Source organism: Lissotriton vulgaris, chromosome 10 (genome assembly GCF_964263255.1).
Source record: "Lissotriton vulgaris chromosome 10, aLisVul1.2, whole genome shotgun sequence".
NCBI lineage: Eukaryota > Metazoa > Chordata > Amphibia > Caudata > Salamandridae > Lissotriton > Lissotriton vulgaris.
In genome coordinates, this window is record NC_141698.1 from 1,025,703,059 (window position 1) to 1,025,723,867 (window position 20,809).

Sequence of the window (20,809 nt, forward strand, 5' to 3'; positions counted from 1 at the left end):
TTCAGTCCAGTTTTTTCTTTGAGTCTGGGGACATGAAGTCTTGTTTATTCCATTATAAAACATGACTACAAGTCCCAGAATTCAAAGAGAAAAACGTGGACTGGACCAACACATCACCCATGGACATAGGGAACGTGGCAGCCATTATACTGTTGTGGGGCCCATATGGAGGTTGAATGTATGAAATCTACACTCCAGAACCGACATCTCTAGACTGGAGATCAAGCAGTGTTTGGGGCTCATTTAAGATTTGGGGGCTGGACGCTGAAGCACTAGGGCAGTGTGGCCCACCTACTAAACCTAGAGTTCCCTGCCGCCATGTAGGGGCATTTTGTTGAAAGTGTTCCCACCAGAATAACAGAAGCACCTTTGCAAAAATGTAATAACAGGCTGCATGCCCACGATTTAAATGCCTGTCACACCAGCAGCAAACAAGAAACAGCAGCATTGGAAGGCTGTACTTAATTAGTAAAAAACATAAGTGCCAGGGCCCTTGCCAGAAGGTAATTGCGGCTTGCACCACCTTTTGCCTCCACTAGCGCTGCGATTACAGCACCATCGGAACTAACCATCACACTCCTATACGTGTGAAAACTCAAACTATGAATAAACATTAAGAACGACTAATACATGCCACCCAAGCTATTCTTATAGCTGTAGGTGGCAGGTATTATTCATTTTAATGTATATTTAAGTATTAAACAGCTTTTGTTGTGCTTCTCACAAAATTAGACACACAGCACCACCATGTGGCAGCTGTTATAAGAGCAGGTGTTGAAAACAAAGTGCCGATGCTGAGCACCCAAAACCACCTGCTCAAATTAAGCCCTGTCGGTAGACCAACTTTAAGTAGGCAGATCCTTCCAATCAGCCCGTCCTAGTTTCCAGATCCATGCTGTTCCAGTGGAGGTTTTTTGTGTGAATGCTGGGACTTCTGATAATCTGATACATTATAAAAAAGGACTACAAGTCCCACAATTCAAAGAAATAATACCTGGACTGGAGCAGCAAATCACACATTGGCCTAGGAGACTTGGCAGCTACCTTAATGCTCTAAAGGTAGTCAATTGTGTTCAGCTTGGAGATTCTCCCAACTCTAAATGCAGTGGGGCATTAGCATGGTTGGCAGAGAAGGTCACCTGCTAGTTAACAGAGGATGTCTGATTTCCACCAACCTCCAAGTGACTCCATTAGATATGCTTAATATTAGTCCTAAATGTGAAGGGTAAGTAGTCTCAGTGGTTGGCTGGGTGAATGAAGGCAATAAGACAATGAATCCAGAATACATGCATTCTGGCACCACGTCTGGTATGTGCTGGACATTTAAAACAGGTGTTTAATGGATAATTGATTGTGACGAGACTGAGAGCTTGATTGGTGTAAGACATGACTTGATGTGATGGGATACCAGGATTTGAAGAAACACAGCACAAAGCTGGACACTCATGACGGAATTATGCACAACGCTGCACTTAGTGCTTGTTGGTATTGAAGTTAATTGGAACTGGAATGACTTGAGACGAATCCTCTGTCTACCCGGTGGCTGCACATTTCAGTTGTCTCAGGGGCTGTAGCTTTGTTAAAACATGGTACGCAACCAAATGATGGACGGGATGCTGAATAAATCATATATTCACCCCCAGTCAAGAGATCTGGGTTAAATTCATCGTTCTTTTGTTCACCATGCCACCCCAGTTTTTGCCCAGCCATATGCAAATCAGTCTTGACCCTGTGCCTCAGGGGAACAGTCCGGACCGAACTGCCAGGCCAGTTCCTCCCTGGACCAGAAACAAGCATCCTGGGACCGGTTTCTGAGTATTACCCTTCATCAGCCAGGCTAGCTTGAATCCAGTGGCACAGTGAGCCAGGAACCCATGTCTGGGCATGCCCATCCCACTTAGGGTGAAAAGTGCTACGCAAACAAATGAAGGACGGGATGCTGAATAAATCATACATTTACCCCCAGTCAAGAGATCTGGGTTAAATCCATCATTCTTTTGCTCACCATGCCACCCCAGTTTAGACCCAGCAATATGCAAACCAGCCTTGACCCAGTGCCTCATTGGAACAGTCCAGACTGAACTGTCAAGCCAGGTCCTCCCTGGACAGGAAACAGGCATCCTGGGACCGATTTCAAAGTATTAAATTTCATCAGCCAGGCTAGCTTGAATCCTGCGGCACAGTGAGCAAGGGACCCACGTCTGGGCATGCCCATCCCACTTAGGTGGAGAACTGCTATGCAAAAAAATTATGGACGGAATGCTGAATAAATCATACATTCACCCCCAGTCAAGAGTTCTGGGTTAAATCCACTGTTCTTTTGCTCACCATGCTACCCCAGTTTAGACCCAGCCATATGCAAATCAGTCATGACCCTGTGCCTCGTGGGAACAGTCCAGACCCAACTGCCAAGCCAGGTCCTCCCTAGACCGGAAACAAGCTTCCTGGGACCGATTTCTGGGTAGTACCCTCCATCAGCCAGGCTAGCTTGAATCCAGTGGCACAGTGAGCAAGGGACCTAGGATGCTTGTTTCCAATCCAGGGAGGACCTTGCTTGGCAGTTCGGGCTGGACTGTTCCCATGAGGCACATGGTCAAGACTGATTTGAATATGGCTGGGTTCAAACTGGAATGTCATGGTGAGCAAAAAAAACAATGGATTTAGGCCCAGATCTTTGTACTGGGGTGAATGTATGAACTTGTTCTGCATTCTGTCCATCAAGTGTTCTTTTTGCATTTGTCACCCTGAGTGGAACGGGTATGCCCAGATGTGCGTTCCATGCTCTCCATGCCACTGGAGTCAAGCAATCCTGGCTGATGAGGGGTGAAACCCCGAAACCGGTGCTCTCCATGCCACTGGAGTTAAGCTATCCAGGCTGATGAGAGGTGAAACCCCGAAACTAGTCCTAGGATGCTTGTTTTCAGACCAGGAGGACCTGGCTTGGCAGTTCTGGCTGGACTGTTCGCATGAGGCACAGGGTCAAGACTGATTTGCATATGGCTGGGTTCAAACTGGAATGGCATGGTGAGCAAGAGCAAAAAAACGATGGATTTAGGCCCAGATCTCTGTATTGGGGTGAATGTATGAAATTGTTCTGCATTCTGTCCATCAATTGTTCTTATTGCATTTGTCACCCCGAATGGGACAGGTATGCCCAGACTTCGGTCCCGTGCTCTCCATCCCACTGGAGTCAAGCTATCCTGGCTGATGGAGGGTGAAACCTTGAAACCGATCCTAGGGTGCTTGTTTCCAGTCCAGGGAGGACCTGGCTTGGCAGGTTGGGCTGAACTGTTCCCATGAGGCACAGGGTCAAGACTGATTTGCATATGGCTGGGTTCAAACAGGAATGGCATGGTGAGCAAAAAAACGATGGATTTAGGCCCAGATCTCTGTACTGGGGTGAATGTATGAAATTGTTTTGCATTCTGTCCATCAATTGTTCTTTTTGCTTTGTTAAAATGAGCATCCCGGATCTTGAATTGTAATACTCAGCGGAGGTCTCTGCTTAATTAGTGCCTGCGGCTTTTGGGGACCAGGCTTATTTTTCATCAACAGACTTTGACACAGAACAAGATGGAGAAAAGCAGAAAAGTAAGAAAGAAGGAGGAAGTGTAACATTAAAAAAAAATATGAAATACATGAAAAAGTACTTGCAAGAGTGGGATAAAGAGGCAAAAAGTGTAGGGTGGTGAAAGAAAGAGGAATAAGGAAGAATCAAGAGTTGGCAGCCTTGGTATTCGGCAACCAACACACACATGCACGCATGTACACACATACGTTTGCATATGACTTGTAAATGTGGCATGGTGAAAGCCTTTGTCACTTAGCAAAAACTGTACAATGATTCTGAATAGTTTATATGAACACCTGTGGCCAATGCTCAGTGGCGGCCAGCATGGCTCATGAGTGGGGGAGCAGGCTCAAGGGGGGGGTCACGGGGTGGTCAAGTGGGAGAGTCGCAAATGCGGATGGGATGGCGCATGATAAAATAAAAAAAGTCCCTTGCCGCCGGGTCCTACGTTTCTACTCCTGCTCTCCTGGAACTCGAGGAACAGGAAGCAGGCCCCACTGACCAATCACAATGCTGCAATGAAGCTTTGTGATTGGTAAGCACCCAGGTTCCCTGACCAATTTGTCCTGGTTGGACACTCAGCCAGGGAATGGGGGGCCTGGGCATGTTCCTCATGAAGGCTGTAATGCATGGAGAACGGGGAAAGTGCGCATGACTGGTTTGGTTGGCTTGAGAGGGCGCACTTAGGAGCAAACCACTCTTTCCCTGCCTTGCTCTCAGAGCAGAGCAGCCCCAACAAAGCAGCACCAACATAAAATGATAATAACTTTCATCTTATGTTTCTGCTTCTCGCACTGCTTGAAATCAGTGTGGTGATGCTCCTCAGATATAGCGGAGGAGCCGGTACTGCCAGTACTATGGAAATGCTTGCGCACTAGGGAACTGCTGTTTGTCTGTGGGACCCTTAGCCCCTCTGTGCTTCTCACAGTTTCTTCGACTGCAAAACCTCAGCAATGCAGTCATACTGCAGTCCCCTAACGTTTCTCCCTAAAGCCCTATTTTAGTTGCAGTTTCGGTATCTCTTGAGGTGTGTAACTCACTGAAAGTAGCAGATGTTGAAGGCATCTACAAAGCTATTGCAGACTTTATGAGGTTGTTCAATGTAACTTGAATTCAGAAAGACAGCCCTTTTAAATAGCATGTATATTTTTTCTCTGGATTACTGAAAGACTAAACATAACATGGCCATCATTTTGTTGAAGCCCTCCAGCTCACTCGATTTCAATCCTCTGTTGTAGGTCACTGGGATGCATATTGTATGAGATCTGCTGCCTAACCCATGCCTTCTCTGGGTACAACTTCATGGCTGTTGTTCTAAAAATTGTGGAGGGTGAAACACCTTCTCTCCCTGAAAGATACTCCAGGGCCCTGGACGCCCTGATGAAAAGGTACGTAGTTGAACTTGTACACTGGTTATAGCATTTCCTTTGATAACTGCAACTTTGTAATGACGTTTTTTGTCCTCTGTTTCAGCATGCTAAATAAAGAGCCCACCGAAAGACCATCTGCAGGGGAAATTATTAAAAATACATTTTTTGAAGAACAGCTACAGGTATTCATACATTACGTTTGAAAACATGATTATGAAAGTGCGCTTTTTTGTTTAGCGAAACATACAATATAAAGTGATTTTGTGAGTGTTACAATATTAAGACAAGAAAAACAAAAGCTGGCATCTAAGTAAATTGCTAAACATACTTTGGGTTGGACCTGGTCCTCTCTGCGGTGTCACCCCCAAACGTTTTGCATTTACCTTCCACTTTTTGCTGAATTTGTTTTGGCTGGCATAGAACTCTGTGTACTTTACCACTTCTAACTAGTGCTAAAGTGCATGTGCTCACACATTAAAATATGTTAACATTAGCTTATTCCAAATTGGCACATTTAATGTACTTAGAAGTCACTAGTAAAATTGTACTACACGTACCCAGGGCATTTAAATTAAATGCTACAAGTGAGCCTCAGCACTTATTGTGCCACCCACTTAAGTAGCCCCTTAACCATGTCTCAGACCTGCATTTGCAGCCTGTGAGTGGGGTTTTCAGCTGCCATTTCATCCTGGCAAAATAAATCTTGTGCAATGTCGGATAGATGCACAGCTGATGTTTGTTAGAGTGTTGATGAAAAAGTTTAGCTCTTGTGTTATGGTGCTCCTAAAGGTGACGTCGAGGGTCCAACGGCGTCTAGAAATATGGATTAGAAGTGAAGCTAGAGGATCTCTAGTATCATCCCTTTTAAGGCACACATATTGTTGTCTTTCCCTTTGGAAAAAGACTTCCACTCCGTTACTCTTGGTATATAAATGTCTTTTTAATTCATTTGGGTTTGACTCATGATTTTCAGCTTAGTTTCATTTTCATATAAGTTTTAACCATATGCGCTTCAGGCAATGTCATTTCAACGTGTCCAATGCATTTCGGGCATTACGTTCATGCCCTTCATCAGGGAATCGACACTGTGAACATAATATGGTGACAATTACAATAATGTTTATCATAATCGTTATACACAACATCATAACGTGATATCTGCGCATTTTAGAACGTGGAGGTGAACAATGGAAAACTGTGGTGACAAGTGAAGTCCTTAATGCCAGAGGGTTCCCTGTGCATGAACGTGCAATTGTGGAAGAACGATCAGAAACAATAAAAACGATGTGTCACTTACAAGCCTTTCCTCGGGGGTTTTAGCATCTGTAAAGAGACAGTGAGAGCACGGTCAGCGGTGCTTAAAGAGCGTTTCCGTGGAGCGCTCAGAATGTTAAACCTGTCGGCTGTTGTGAACTAACCTGAGGTGTTGGTTTGGCGTGCTCGGGTCTGTTGACAATCTTCAGAAGCGGCGGCACAAGCGGGTACTGGCCGCGCTTTACTATTTTGAAAAGATGTCGGTCATGTGATCAGTCATGTGACCATAGACATGGTCGATAGACTATGGATATCATCATATCTTGCAGAGGGAATGGAGTTTGATATGGGCTGTGAAAATCACCAATAGGTGACATAATAAGGGTGTGGGCGCATGTGTACAACAGTAGAAATGCTTGTAATTGGGAGTAGGTAGGAAGGGTGGTTAAAAAAGTAATGGTGGAAAAAATCTTGTGCCAGGCCCAAACCTTCATTTTTAATACATAAAGGTCACCCCTAGGCTGGGCCTAAAGAGCCCACAGTACAGGATGCAATGATTTAAAAAGTAGACCGTGTCATTTTAATTGTTAGTTGTCCTGGTAGTGAAAAACTCTTAAATTCGTAATTCTGCACTGCAAGGCCTACATCTTCCTTAGGGTTACATTGAAGTTATATTATTAAATGTAAGAAGCAGTAATTTCCAAATGGGAACAGGTAGCCAGTTCATGTTTGATGTCTTTAAAATTGTAATGAAAAATCCACTCTTATGTTAAGTTGGATTTCAAATTACAATTTTGAAAATGCCACTTTTAGACAGTTTGTTTAGTTTTGTCTTAGCCATTTAGTGCCTGTAGCTGGCCTCTGGGTCACATGATTGGGTGCAGCAGACCGGTCAACTTTGTGTATTCTCCCTACACAGCCACACAAAATAGAGAGTTTAGTTGTGAAGTAGATGGGCCATCCCTGGCAGGGTGGGTAGGGTGGAGCTGACCACAGCCCAACTTACACTTGAATAAGCTGTGTCCTGCCTCCACACAAAGTGCTGCATGTCCGCTGTAGTTAGTCTAGAGCCAGGACAGGGAAAGGAGGTTGTCTGTGGACCTCAAAAGGAAACCTCTAGAAGCTTCTCCCACTTCAAAGGAAGGCCCCGGTATAAATATTGGACCCTAGACACCACCTCTTCAGTACACTTCTGTACCTGTGGATACTCTGCCAGGAAGAAGGACTACTGTGCTGCTGAAAGAACTGTCACTTTGCTGGACTGCTGCTCTGAAGGCCTGCTGCCCGGCTGTGTTAGCTTGCTGCCTGTTGCTCTCTTGCCTGAGTGAGAAGGACTGCACCTGTTGAACTCAGGACCCCAGAGTGACTCCAAGGGCTGGTTGGCTGACATCCTGACCAGAGACCCAGCGACAGAAGGCTCCAACTACCTTTAGCACAGCACCTGGACTCTGCCATGTGTGAGTCCTGCCCTGCCAAGTGGTGCCACCCCAGTCCTGTACAATGACAGTTCCTTAACAATTATATAAGATGAGGGAATGCACACCCTTTTAAACCACGTTTTCTTTTAACTTCACATTAATCCATCCTTCGGCGTAATTGCGTGCAGATTGGCTGGAAGGCATGCCCTACTGCCACTAGTTACGAAAACTTTGAAAGGTGAGGGACTGTGTAGCCCCAAAACCAAATGCACAGCTTTGTGCCGCTAATTTAGCATGCACCTCTAATTTAAACAACTAATTACTTTTGTCCGCAATATTCCAAATTTTAACCATATTTAAACTCTTGTATGTCCAACTTTTGTTATCTCCATTTCTTCCAGAGGTCCAACACTCGGGGTATAATGCCAATTTACAAGTTTCTTATATTCAAACTGTGCCCATCCAGGCCTTTTAGTAAGAATATGATTGATGCAAAAAGTCCATCGCAAGCAGTCTTTAATATTTCATGTTAAAATACCCAATGCATTTCGGGCTGCCAAGTGCCCTTCGTCGGGGGTTACTACAATTAAATCATAACATGAGTGAATTAGTAACAATTCTTTAACACCATGCACAACGTTGCAACATGAATTCACATTTTCATTCTCTTCATTTTAAAAAAAAGACATTAACACAAACTGCATTGTCTCACTGGGTCTCCCTCTCAGTTAGTAAAATATCACGTTCCGTACCTTCATGCTAAGAGTGTAAACCAAATTCCCCAGCACCCTGTTTGTTTAATAGATTAATCACAATGCTACTCCCTCCCCTCCACTTTTTGACCTTCTGTGCTCGTGCCACTACTAGTGTTTCCGTAAGGAAATCTATTTTTGCTTTTTCATCAAGTCTGTTTATTTCATAAACATGTGCGCAGCTACGTTTATTTCTGGCAGTGTCCCATTTCCAGCTCAGAATCCCTCTTATGCATATTCCAAAGATTCCTGCCATCTAAATCACCCACCATTCGACATACCTCCTTGACTGATAAAATAACGTCTCCTTCCCTCGTCATGATTGCTCAAAGCTGTTAGAAAGTGTGCCGCCCGTTCTTTTGAATCAATACACCCCAGCACTCTCCCTTCCGATTGGCCCAGAACATAAAGCTTCCTGTTCCTCCCTACTTAGGACGCTAAAAAACTACATTACCCAGAATGCATATCTGCAGTGTGAAATACGATTCATCAAATTTGTTTAAAAAATAAATGTCACAGTTTATGATATATCCTTGAGTTCAGTTACTGTCAGTACATGTAGTTACTTCGAACCCCATGCGATGAACTGTGATGGTTTCTCCGAATGTTTTTAGAATCTCCAAGCTCTCTTTTCTCTTTTCATGAATATATTCATTCTTCTAACGGGTGCAAACCCTGGGTAGGGCTATAGTTATGAAAATGATATAAGATGAGGGAATGCACACCCTTTTAAACCACGTTTTCTTTTAACTTCACATTAATCCATCCTTCGGCGTAATTGCGTGCAGATTGGCTGGAAGGCATGCCCTACTGCCACTAGTTACGAAAACTTTGAAAGGTGAGGGACTGTGTAGCCCCAAAACCAAATGCACAGCTTTGTGCCGCTAATTTAGCGTGCACCTCTAATTTAAACAACTAATTACTTTTGTCCGCAATATTCCAAATTTTAACCATATTTAAACTCTTGTATGTCCAACTTTTGTTATCTCCATTTCTTCCAGAGGTCCAACACTCGGGGTATAATGCCAATTTACAAGTTTCTTATATTCAAACTGTGCCCATCCAGGCCTTTTAGTAAGAATATGATTGATGCAAAAAGTCCATCGCAAGCAGTCTTTAATATTTCATGTTAAAATACCCAATGCATTTCGGGCTGCCAAGTGCCCTTCGTCGGGGGTTACTACAATTAAATCATAACATGAGTGAATTAGTAACAATTCTTTAACACCATGCACAACGTTGCAACATGAATTCACATTTTCATTCTCTTCATTTTAAAAAAAAGACATTAACACAAACTGCATTGTCTCACTGGGTCTCCCTCTCAGTTAGTAAAATATCACGTTCCGTACCTTCATGCTAAGAGTGTAAACCAAATTCCCCAGCACCCTGTTTGTTTAATAGATTAATCACAATGCTACTCCCTCCCCTCCACTTTTTGACCTTCTGTGCTCGTGCCACTACTAGTGTTTCCGTAAGGAAATCTATTTTTGCTTTTTCATCAAGTCTGTTTATTTCATAAACATGTGCGCAGCTACGTTTATTTCTGGCAGTGTCCCATTTCCAGCTCAGAATCCCTCTTATGCATATTCCAAAGATTCCTGCCATCTAAATCACCCACCATTCGACATACCTCCTTGACTGATAAAATAACGTCTCCTTCCCTCGTCATGATTGCTCAAAGCTGTTAGAAAGTGTGCCGCCCGTTCTTTTGAATCAATACACCCCAGCACTCTCCCTTCCGATTGGCCCAGAACATAAAGCTTCCTGTTCCTCCCTACTTAGGACGCTAAAAAACTACATTACCCAGAATGCATATCTGCAGTGTGAAATACGATTCATCAAATTTGTTTAAAAAATAAAAAATAAATGTCACAGTTTATGATATATCCTTGAGTTCAGTTACTGTCAGTACATGTAGTTACTTCGAACCCCATGCGATGAACTGTGATGGTTTCTCCGAATGTTTTTAGAATCTCCAAGCTCTCTTTTCTCTTTTCATGAATATATTCATTCTTCTAACGGGTGCAAACCCTGGGTAGGGCTATAGTTATGAAAATTATATAAGATGAGGGAATGCACACCCTTTTAAACCACGTTTTCTTTTAACTTCACATTAATCCATCCTTCGGCGTAATTGCGTGCAGATTGGCTGGAAGGCATGCCCTACTGCCACTAGTTACGAAAACTTTGAAAGGTGAGGGACTGTGTAGCCCCAAAACCAAATGCACAGCTTTGTGCCGCTAATTTAGCGTGCACCTCTAATTTAAACAACTAATTACTTTTGTCCGCAATATTCCAAATTTTAACCATATTTAAACTCTTGTATGTCCAACTTTTGTTATCTCCATTTCTTCCAGAGGTCCAACACTCGGGGTATAATGGACTTTTTGCATCAATCATATTCTTACTAAAAGGCCTGGATGGGCACAGTTTGAATATAAGAAACTTGTAAATTGGCATTATACCCCGAGTGTTGGACCTCTGGAAGAAATGGAGATAACAAAAGTTGGACATACAAGAGTTTAAATATGGTTAAAATTTGGAATATTGCGGACAAAAGTAATTAGTTGTTTAAATTAGAGGTGCACGCTAAATTAGCGGCACAAAGCTGTGCATTTGGTTTTGGGGCTACACAGTCCCTCACCTTTCAAAGTTTTCGTAACTAGTGGCAGTAGGGCATGCCTTCCAGCCAATCTGCACGCAATTACGCCGAAGGATGGATTAATGTGAAGTTAAAAGAAAACGTGGTTTAAAAGGGTGTGCATTCCCTCATCTTATATAATTTTCATAACTATAGCCCTACCCAGGGTTTGCACCCGTTAGAAGAATGAATATATTCATGAAAAGAGAAAAGAGAGCTTGGAGATTCTAAAAACATTCGGAGAAACCATCACAGTTCATCGCATGGGGTTCGAAGTAACTACATGTACTGACAGTAACTGAACTCAAGGATATATCATAAACTGTGACATTTATTTTTTAAACAAATTTGATGAATCGTATTTCACACTGCAGATATGCATTCTGGGTAATGTAGTTTTTTAGCGTCCTAAGTAGGGAGGAACAGGAAGCTTTATGTTCTGGGCCAATCGGAAGGGAGAGTGCTGGGGTGTATTGATTCAAAAGAACGGGCGGCACACTTTCTAACAGCTTTGAGCAATCATGACGAGGGAAGGAGACGTTATTTTATCAGTCAAGGAGGTATGTCGAATGGTGGGTGATTTAGATGGCAGGAATCTTTGGAATATGCATAAGAGGGATTCTGAGCTGGAAATGGGTCACTGCCAGAAATAAACGTAGCTGCGCACATGTTTATGAAATAAACAGACTTGATGAAAAAGCAAAAATAGATTTCCTTACGGAAACACTAGTAGTGGCACGAGCACAGAAGGTCAAAAAGTGGAGGGGAGGGAGTAGCATTGTGATTAATCTATTAAACAAACAGGGTGCTGGGGAATTTGGTTTACACTCTTAGCATGAAGGTACGGAACGTGATATTTTACTAACTGAGAGGGAGACCCAGTGAGACAATGCAGTTTGTGTTAATGTCTTTTTTTTAAAATGAAGAGAATGAAAATGTGAATTCATGTTGCAACGTTGTGCATGGTGTTAAAGAATTGTTACTAATTCACTCATGTTATGATTTAATTGTAGTAACCCCCGACGAAGGGCACTTGGCAGCCCGAAATGCATTGGGTATTTTAACATGAAATATTAAAGACTGCTTGCGATGGACTTTTTGCATCAATCATATTCTTACTAAAAGGCCTGGATGGGCACAGTTTGAATATAAGAAACTTGTAAATTGGCATTATACCCCGAGTGTTGGACCTCTGGAAGAAATGGAGATAACAAAAGTTGGACATACAAGAGTTTAAATATGGTTAAAATTTGGAATATTGCGGACAAAAGTAATTAGTTGTTTAAATTAGAGGTGCACGCTAAATTAGCGGCACAAAGCTGTGCATTTGGTTTTAGGGCTACACAGTCCCTCACCTTTCAAAGTTCCTTAACAATGACACAGGACCTCACATCACTTGCTCGCAGAACCTTGGAACTGACACAACACCTCAGCTGAACGAGGCATCCTCAACACGGGAGCACTGAACCAGGATTTAAGGCACTCTTGTTCATCAGGCCTAACTGGGTCCCTGTACCCAGACTGCACTCTATTATGTTTGGCCTCAACTTGTGACTTTGTCCTGGTCTGGTGCGACCAGATATCCGCAGTTGGCACTTTGCCCTTTTTGTCACTATTTTAATTGACATTTTTACAATTGCATATCGCCGGTTCTAATTATTGGATTTTTTAAATTTTAGTCTTGTTTTATTTATTAAGAATAACTCTACTCTTTCTATCTAAACTGGTGCCGGATCCTTTTGTGGTGTGTTTTCACTGTGTTACTGTTTGAAATATTGCACAAATACTTTACATATTGCCACTGAGTTAAGCTCAAACTCCTCTGTGCCAAGCTAGCCGAGGGTTGAGCACAGCTTAATTTAGGGTGTGCTTTTGACTTCACGTGGACCGGGATTGTGGTTCTTGCTTGAGTAGGGTTCCATCCCCTCAACCAGTAACCCTACTTTATTTTGTAAAAAATAAATGGATAAACAATAAGTATTGGGGTTCTAAAAAGCCCTCCCAATGACCTAGTTGCTTCATATCAAAGCTGCTCAGTCTTACATGTTGTGCATGTCTGTCCCATGCTTACTGGGAGCCCCTGTGGAGGCAATTGAGAAACCTGTGTTCTGCCTCCTAGATTGACCTAATCAGTATCTCATTTGCTTCTATAGGATGGGCCTCCAGAGATTACAGTGAAGATTATATACCCCTTCCCCTGAAAACTAGTTTTCTTAAATTTAGGCAGTTTTTGACATGGCTGCCCTTGATGACCTCCCACATTTTTTCCTTCAAAATAGAGTAGCCTAATCCTCGAGTTCCCTTTGCCATTTTAGTGACAGATGTATTAATCTTGTAGAAAGTTATGTCCTGATAGCCACAAGCCCAATTGCGTCCATCGCTGCCATTACTCTAATCGATGGCTCACCCCCAGCCCAGGAAATTACACATGAACACCAGACAGTCAGGTAGGAAATCAAGACAAGTGTACTCTCCGGAGACAAGCGAGGCCAGCAGAGGCATTAATTTACAGCAAAGGCTAATTGATCTCTTTCCAACTCGTGTCCTCTTCCAGTCCAACTTGTGATCTCTTTAAGGTTGTCTATTTTTTATGTCACCTGAGGGTATTTGGACGAAATATCGAGTAAAAATATTAAGATGCAGACATTTCGAGCTTTTAATATCGTGATCCACAAATATTGCAGGAATATCGTTGACAATAATATAGATTTTTTTAAGGTGAGTAATCTCAATGTCAAAAATATCTATGTTGTTAATATTGTTACAAAAATATCTATATTGTTAATATTGATGTTAAAAATAACTGTGTTGTTTATATTGTTTATAAAAATATTGTTGTTAATATCATTTTTAATTATTTGCATGTATTTTAGTATATGTTTTAATTGTTTATGTTATAAATTGTTTGTATAATTATTGTTAATGTTTTTTAATATAGTTTGCATATTTTTAGCTGTTTTTAATTTAATTTTCTTATTTATTGTATTTTTAGTGTCATAGCGGGTTGTGGGGTTTGTAGGGGTGCAGAGTAGGAAGTAAATTCATTTCTAATTATTATTAATGATTACATTGATAATTCATAATGTAAATTGTGTAATTAATTTAATTTTTAATTTCTATTTTTGGTGTGGGTTGTGGGGTTTGTAGAGTTAAAGGTTGGGGAGGTAATTCATTATAATGAATTCATTATTAGTTAATTATTATTAGTCGTTTAATAGGTAATTATGTAAAATGTGTAATTATTATAATTTTTAAGATATATTTAAGTGTGGGTTGTTTGGTTTTTAGGGGTTCATAGTGGGAAGTTAATTAAGAAATCATTTATTGATCCTTAACTATTAATGTATTACTTTTTTATTTAATAATTATGTAAATTGTGAAATTATCATATTTCCTGCTTGCAAAATCACAGAAAGCATGTGATATCTGCACACATGCATGACATATTTGGGGATATACCTTGTGCACCACGTACCCAAGTGCTGGAGTGTGGCTATCTGTGCACAGTCCAGCCAATGGGGATACATGCCACCTAAAAACCTACCTACATTCTGGCACCTACAGGGGCATATTCTTCAGGGATCAGGTGCTGCGGTGTAGGGGGGACCTGGAGAAACGGATCCATGCCCGAGACTGTTGGTGGAGAAACTGATTTTGGTGAGTATGCACCCCAAATCAATTGTTTCCGATGACTTGAGGCAGACAGTTGGACTGCCATGGTCTGGGTCGTCGGAAAGCCATATCGTAATCCAGATGTCAATCGGAGATCCCTATACTGCCGTATGGATGCTGTTTTTCTCGAACCGCCATATCGGTGGTCAGAGAAAGGTTGTCAGAGTCAGTGGTCTTTCAGCAGTCGGTTGGATTACACGATGCCTGCATTGTAATCTGTCGGTCGTACCGACCGCTTACGACGAGACCACGTGGGCAGAATCTCATCTGACCGTCTTCGCAATCAGGCCCATAGGGTGGTCTTTTAATTTCATTAGTATTATTTGTTTTAATTGATAATAATTATTAAACATTGTGTAATTTGTTAAATTATTGTTAAAATGTAGACATATATTTTTTTAATTTAAATATAGAGCTGTTATGTCTTATGTGTTTGAAGTGCACAACTCTTTATTGTTGTACCGACTGGAGTGGGAATAGTAAATTTTACCCCTCCTGAATCCAACACATTTCTCTACTGTTGCACCAACTGGAATGGGAATAGTAAATGTTACCACTTCTGTGTCCAGTGCTTTCTCTACTGTTGCACAGACTGGAGTGGGAAAAGTAAATATTACCCCTCCGGAGTCTAACGCTCTCCCTCCTGTTGCACAGATTAGAGTGGAATAGTACATTTTACCCCTCTGCAATCCCACTCTTTCCCTACTGTTGCACAGACAGGAGTGAGAATACTACATTTTACCCCTACTGAGTCCAACGCTTTCCCTACTTTTGCACAGACTGGAGTGGGAGTAGTACATTTGACCCCTCCTGAATCCAACATTTCCCCTACTGTTGCGAAGACGGGAGTTGGAATAGTACATTTCACCCCTCCTGAGTTTAATGCGTTCTCTACTGTTGTATACATTGGAGTGGAAAAAGTATATTTATTATTTAAAGAGTTGATTTTTTTAATATTGCTAAAATCTATATTATTACTATGTTTGTGTATTTGATTTTATTATATATATATATATATATATATATATATATATATATATATATATATATATATATACATATATATATACAAATGTATGTCATTTTAAAGATATTTTTTGTAAAATGTATTTTTTATATATTGTTTTAAATTGGAAATATTTTAACATTTGTTGCAGTTTATTTGATGTATGTTTTTATGTGTATGTAAAGTATAGATGATATATATATATATATATATAAATATATATATATATATATATACTGATATATAAAAAAAATATAAACTATAATATAAGTTAAAAAAAATATTTTTTAAATAGTTCTCTATCATATATTTGTATATAAACATACACACTTTCATATATATGTGTGTGTTTAAAAGAGTAAATAGTTATGTACATTTAAAATTTTTCTAAAATGTCAAATTTACACTTTATTAACATTATGGGGTCGATACGGATTCGGGAAACTAATCCGTACGACAATTCGAATTCGTAGCTGTTTCCATACAAATCGTACAAATCCATCCGAATCGCGTAGTACGATCCGTAGGAAAAGAATACGTCCGAATCTTTGCGAACCGTACTAAAAGCAAAGGAAAATCCGTACGATACAGACCCTCATGATGAACCGTACGAATCGTAAACTTGCTGTATGACCCGAAAAGTACGATCCGGACCAGGGAACGAGAGCGCGATTCGTACGGAAAACGTCGTATGAGCAATTCGTACGGAGAGCCACACAATCACATACGCACCGTACCCTTGCAATCATGGGGGTACGCACCATACCCCTAAGCACCGTACCCCTATGCGCTGTACCCCTACGCACCGTACCACTACATACCGTACCCTTAAGCACCGTACCCCTATGCACCGTACCCCTGCAATCATGGGGGTACGCACCGTACCCCTAAGCAGCGTACCCCTGCAGTCATGGGGTGTACTCGCGTACCCGGGGGGGGTCCGTTTCGTACGCGGTTCGAGTCGAAATCTGCTTTTACAGAGGTTTTAAGCCCCCATAGAAAAAGAGTTGTAGGGAGTGTTGACGTGACGAATCGTACTTGCTGGGTCAGAAAAAGCTGCTTCAAACTTTACGGACGTCGCGTACTGCGTGTTCCGAATGCGATTTGTATGGATTTTTGAGTCGTACGGTCTTTCGTACGGAGATCTGCTTTGGGTTCGGATCGTACTTCATCGTACCTACGGGGACGTTTAAGGTGTAGGATTCTTACCGGAAATATGCTCTGTACGGCTATTCGTAGGGGATTTTACTGAATCAGAATCGGCGCCTATATGATAAAATATTTAAGTTTTACTTATTTAATCTACATATATAGTAAAAAAAAAATGTATGTATTTTTGTTCGATATTAGTGTAAAACTATATATTTGTTTTCAATATGGTTGTACTTACCATTATATGTATAGAAAAACTATATTTTTCTGATCGATATTTTTGACACAATATTTTGGTATCACAATATTTTTGGTTTCGGTATTGTGGCAGTGATCCCACCTGAATGCACCTCCCCTTCCATCACTCCCATTCCCACTCTATGTGAAGACTTACCAACCCTCTCGTTTGTTACGCTCCTCTACCCAGGGAAAATTCTCAATTCCCAGAGTCAAGCTTAAGAGGACTGGAGGTCGCTTGGTTTCCTATTTGGGTCCATCCCTGTGGAACTCTCTCCCCATAGTACTTCGCAGTGAAACAATATAATCAGTAATTCTTACATCTCTGCTGCTTCCGTTTCTTCAGGCCGGCGCTGGGAAACCCTTGTTGGGTAGCTGTTCGCCTTATAAAACCAACCTAACATAACATCTGGCATTTGACTTCTGAGTGGGATCCTGGATATCTTTAATGAGACCAGATACTCAAGAGTCAGTTACTCACCTACATCAGCTAAGTACGCTGACTTTCAGGCTACCAAAGTCACTGAACTCCCTCTTATGTGTAACTCAGAGGTCAATGCTGCCCTTCAGCTAAAATTGGCTCCAACAACAACTCATGTCCTGCTCTCATTCTGAAGTCTCCTGCCTCTTCACTGGTGCTGATCTTCTATAATCAAGGAAATGCCTAATGTAGGACAGGCCATGTGCTCAACTTCTGCAAGAGGAGTGTTGTAACAGACCACAACCCTGAGAACTTAAACAGTTAAAGGCCTCTTACATTGTTGCATACTTTTCTCAAATTCATGGAGAGCAGTTTGGCCAGGTGGCTTTCAATCATTCGTGAGAGCGGAGGGTTACTGGATATTCTGGATAAAAATACTACCTGTTCCCGTTCAGGAGAATTGCCCGGCTATGGTAATCTTTTCAATGCTGTTGGTTCAGGCTATGGTAAGTTAACACGGGAAACAACCTTTACAACACAACTTTTACAATGCACTAACATTACAACGCAGTCATTACAACACAACATCCCTTACAATGCATGCCATTACAACGCAACCATTACCATGCATGACACTACAACGCATACAATTACAACTCATGTCATTACAACGCAATCATTACAATGCATACCATTACGACGCATACCATTACAACGCATAGTGCCATTACACTATCCAACACTTACTTTACTGTTGCACCCCCTGGAGTTAGAATAGTAATTTTTACCCCTACACTATCCAACACTTACCCTACTGTTGCACCCCCTGGAGTTAGAATAGTAATTTTTACCCCTACACTATCCAACACTTACCCTACTGTTGCACCCCCCTGGAGTTAGAATAGTAATTTTTACCCCTACACTATCCAATACTTACCATACATCTAATGTAATGGTATGCGTTGTAATGGTATGCGTTGTAAAGGTAGTATGCGTTGTAATGGAATGCGTTATAAAGGTAGTTTTTAAATATTCGGTTTAATGGCATGCGTTGTAATGGAATGCGTTGTAATGGATGTTGCGTTGTAAAAAATGTGTTGTAAAGGTATGCATTGTAAAAGTATGCGTTGTAACTTCATACATCCTGGTAACACTGTCAGGGCTTCCTGGAATCTCAGAGGATTCAGAATATGCCTTGCAAGTAAGCATGGGCGCATTTTGCGAATTCGCGATCCGCGAATTTGCGGATTTGCGAATTCGCGATCCGCAAAATTCGCGAATTTGTGCAAATTTGCGGATTTTTGTTTTTTTGCGTGTTCGCGGGGTTTTTTGCGTGTTCGCTGGGTTTTTTGCGTGTTCGCGGGGCTTTTTGCGTCTTCGCGAGCCGCTTGCATAGCGAAGTTACCCATGCAGTCGTTTATGGGAGAGGGAGAGAGAGATAGATAGATAGATAGATAGATAGATAGATAGATAGATAGATAGATAGAGAGAAAGAGAGGGAAAGAGAGAGGGAGAGAGAGAACGAGAGCAAGAAAGAGAGGCCAGATCTCTGAAGGGCCAGATTCCTGAGTTGCCCCTACAGAACATACAGCTTTTTATTTTTAGCAAAATGCATATGAAAATTGTGCTGTAAAGGTCTCTTTTAGTTTAACCCCTACTGACAACTCAAAATGGGTGTATTTGCCATCCTCTCCCTTCTTCCTGTTTTTTATATCTGTAAGTGCTTCCTGTTGAGGTTTAATTCCTTGGACAGGTGCCTCGTTGCCTACTTGTAACTATTCTCTGACCCTGCTTCAAGGGTCAGAGCAGGGTCAGAGAATAGTTGCAAGTAGATAACGAGGCGCCAGGAAGCAATTAGCAGCAGGTGTCCAAGTTGAAGTTAATTTGTTTGTAACTCTTTTGTAAAAGGTGACAAAGAAATTAGGTTCAACTTTTGCACCTGCTGCTGTAACCCTTGCTTGGCTGAAAATTCGTCCCCGCTGATTCGCGGATTTTACCGCGATTTCGCGAGATTCGCGGATTGCGAAATCGTGGAAAATCCGCAAATTCGCCCGTGAAACGGATTTTACGCCCACCCTTACTTGCAAGTGATACTTGGTTTACAGAAATATGACCATGTTTTCAGTGATGCTGCTAACTACATTGGCTGTTCGTAAAGCATCATACATCATTAAAGGTCCCTCGTATATTTTGCTATTTAGTGCACTAGCCTTAAGCTATGTTTCCATCTTGTCACTCCATATGTCCCTACTAGATCTGTAGATCGAGATCTCTTTCACTGCTTCAGAACCCATGCCATTGAATGTATGATGTAGCAGAAGGCCCTGTAGGATTCTGAACCCCAGGGTCTAGAATGCCTTTCCTCCTGACCTGCTACAGACTATCTCACTGCCTAACTTTCTTACACCACTCTTTTGGTTCCTTTTTATCTCTTCCTGTTGTTTATTTACTGTCTTAGGGCCTGAATAGGTCTACGTACAATTGCACTCCGCGAGTAGATAAATAAATAGACCACCAGGACAAATTAAGCAGCACCTGTGCATAAGCACCCCACAATTGTTAATTGGCATGGGAACCCACCCATTGAGAAACCCCAAGAATTTAGAGCCTGGCTAAGACTTAAAGAGCCATATTATAAGTGTGGCGGTGCGGGACCACCCGTTCCCGCACCGCCAAACCCGTGTATGAACCACCCCCCAGATTAGGAGTTTTTTCCTGTCTGGTCGGAGGTTCTTTGGTGTTCCCATGGTGGTGCCATTTAAAAGGGGAATGCAATGAGTACGTCAAAATCAGTACCTGCACGGCATGGACTGCTGCAGTCCATGCTGTGCAGGTACTGAGGTGCATGCACACATAGAGGCACAACATGTGCCCCCTGCATGCACCCCATGGTGCAGAGGCACAAGGGGACCCTATAGGGCTTTGTGGACTGCCAGACTCGTAATAAATCCCTAAGGCTCTAATACATACAACGCCCAGTGCTCATTGAATGTGACAGAGATTGGACCGTGCAGAAGCCCTCAGTTACTGGCTGAAACGTGTCCCCTGCAAGGCAGAATGTAGAAGGGGGTAGAATTCTAGGCAACACACATTGGATTAGAAAGAGGATAAAATGCAGCCAAATCAAGGGCTGATAGAAATACTTGTCACCAGCAGTCCACATGGGGCATTGCACTATTTTTGAGAACTTGTCCATTTCTATGTTTGTTCTTTTAGCATTTCAACTGATTAAGATTTGCAAACACTACATACATCTGGACCCTTTTTTTTAACCCCTTCACTGCGGAGGCTATTCCGACGCAGTGCTAAGGG

The 20,809-nt window shown here is 41.8% G+C and overlaps 1 protein-coding gene across 1 annotated transcript in view; it reads left to right on the forward strand.

Annotated features, from left to right (window-relative positions):
• Positions 1-20,809, forward strand: part of NEK11 (NIMA related kinase 11) — a 593,243-nt gene that overhangs the window by 116,287 nt on the left and 456,147 nt on the right. The window contains exons 4-5 of the mRNA XM_086939910.1: positions 4,810-4,959; positions 5,045-5,123. Of these exons, the coding sequence (XP_086796036.1) occupies positions 4,810-4,959; positions 5,045-5,123 (229 nt within the window). The remainder of the gene's footprint in view (positions 1-4,809; positions 4,960-5,044; positions 5,124-20,809) is intronic.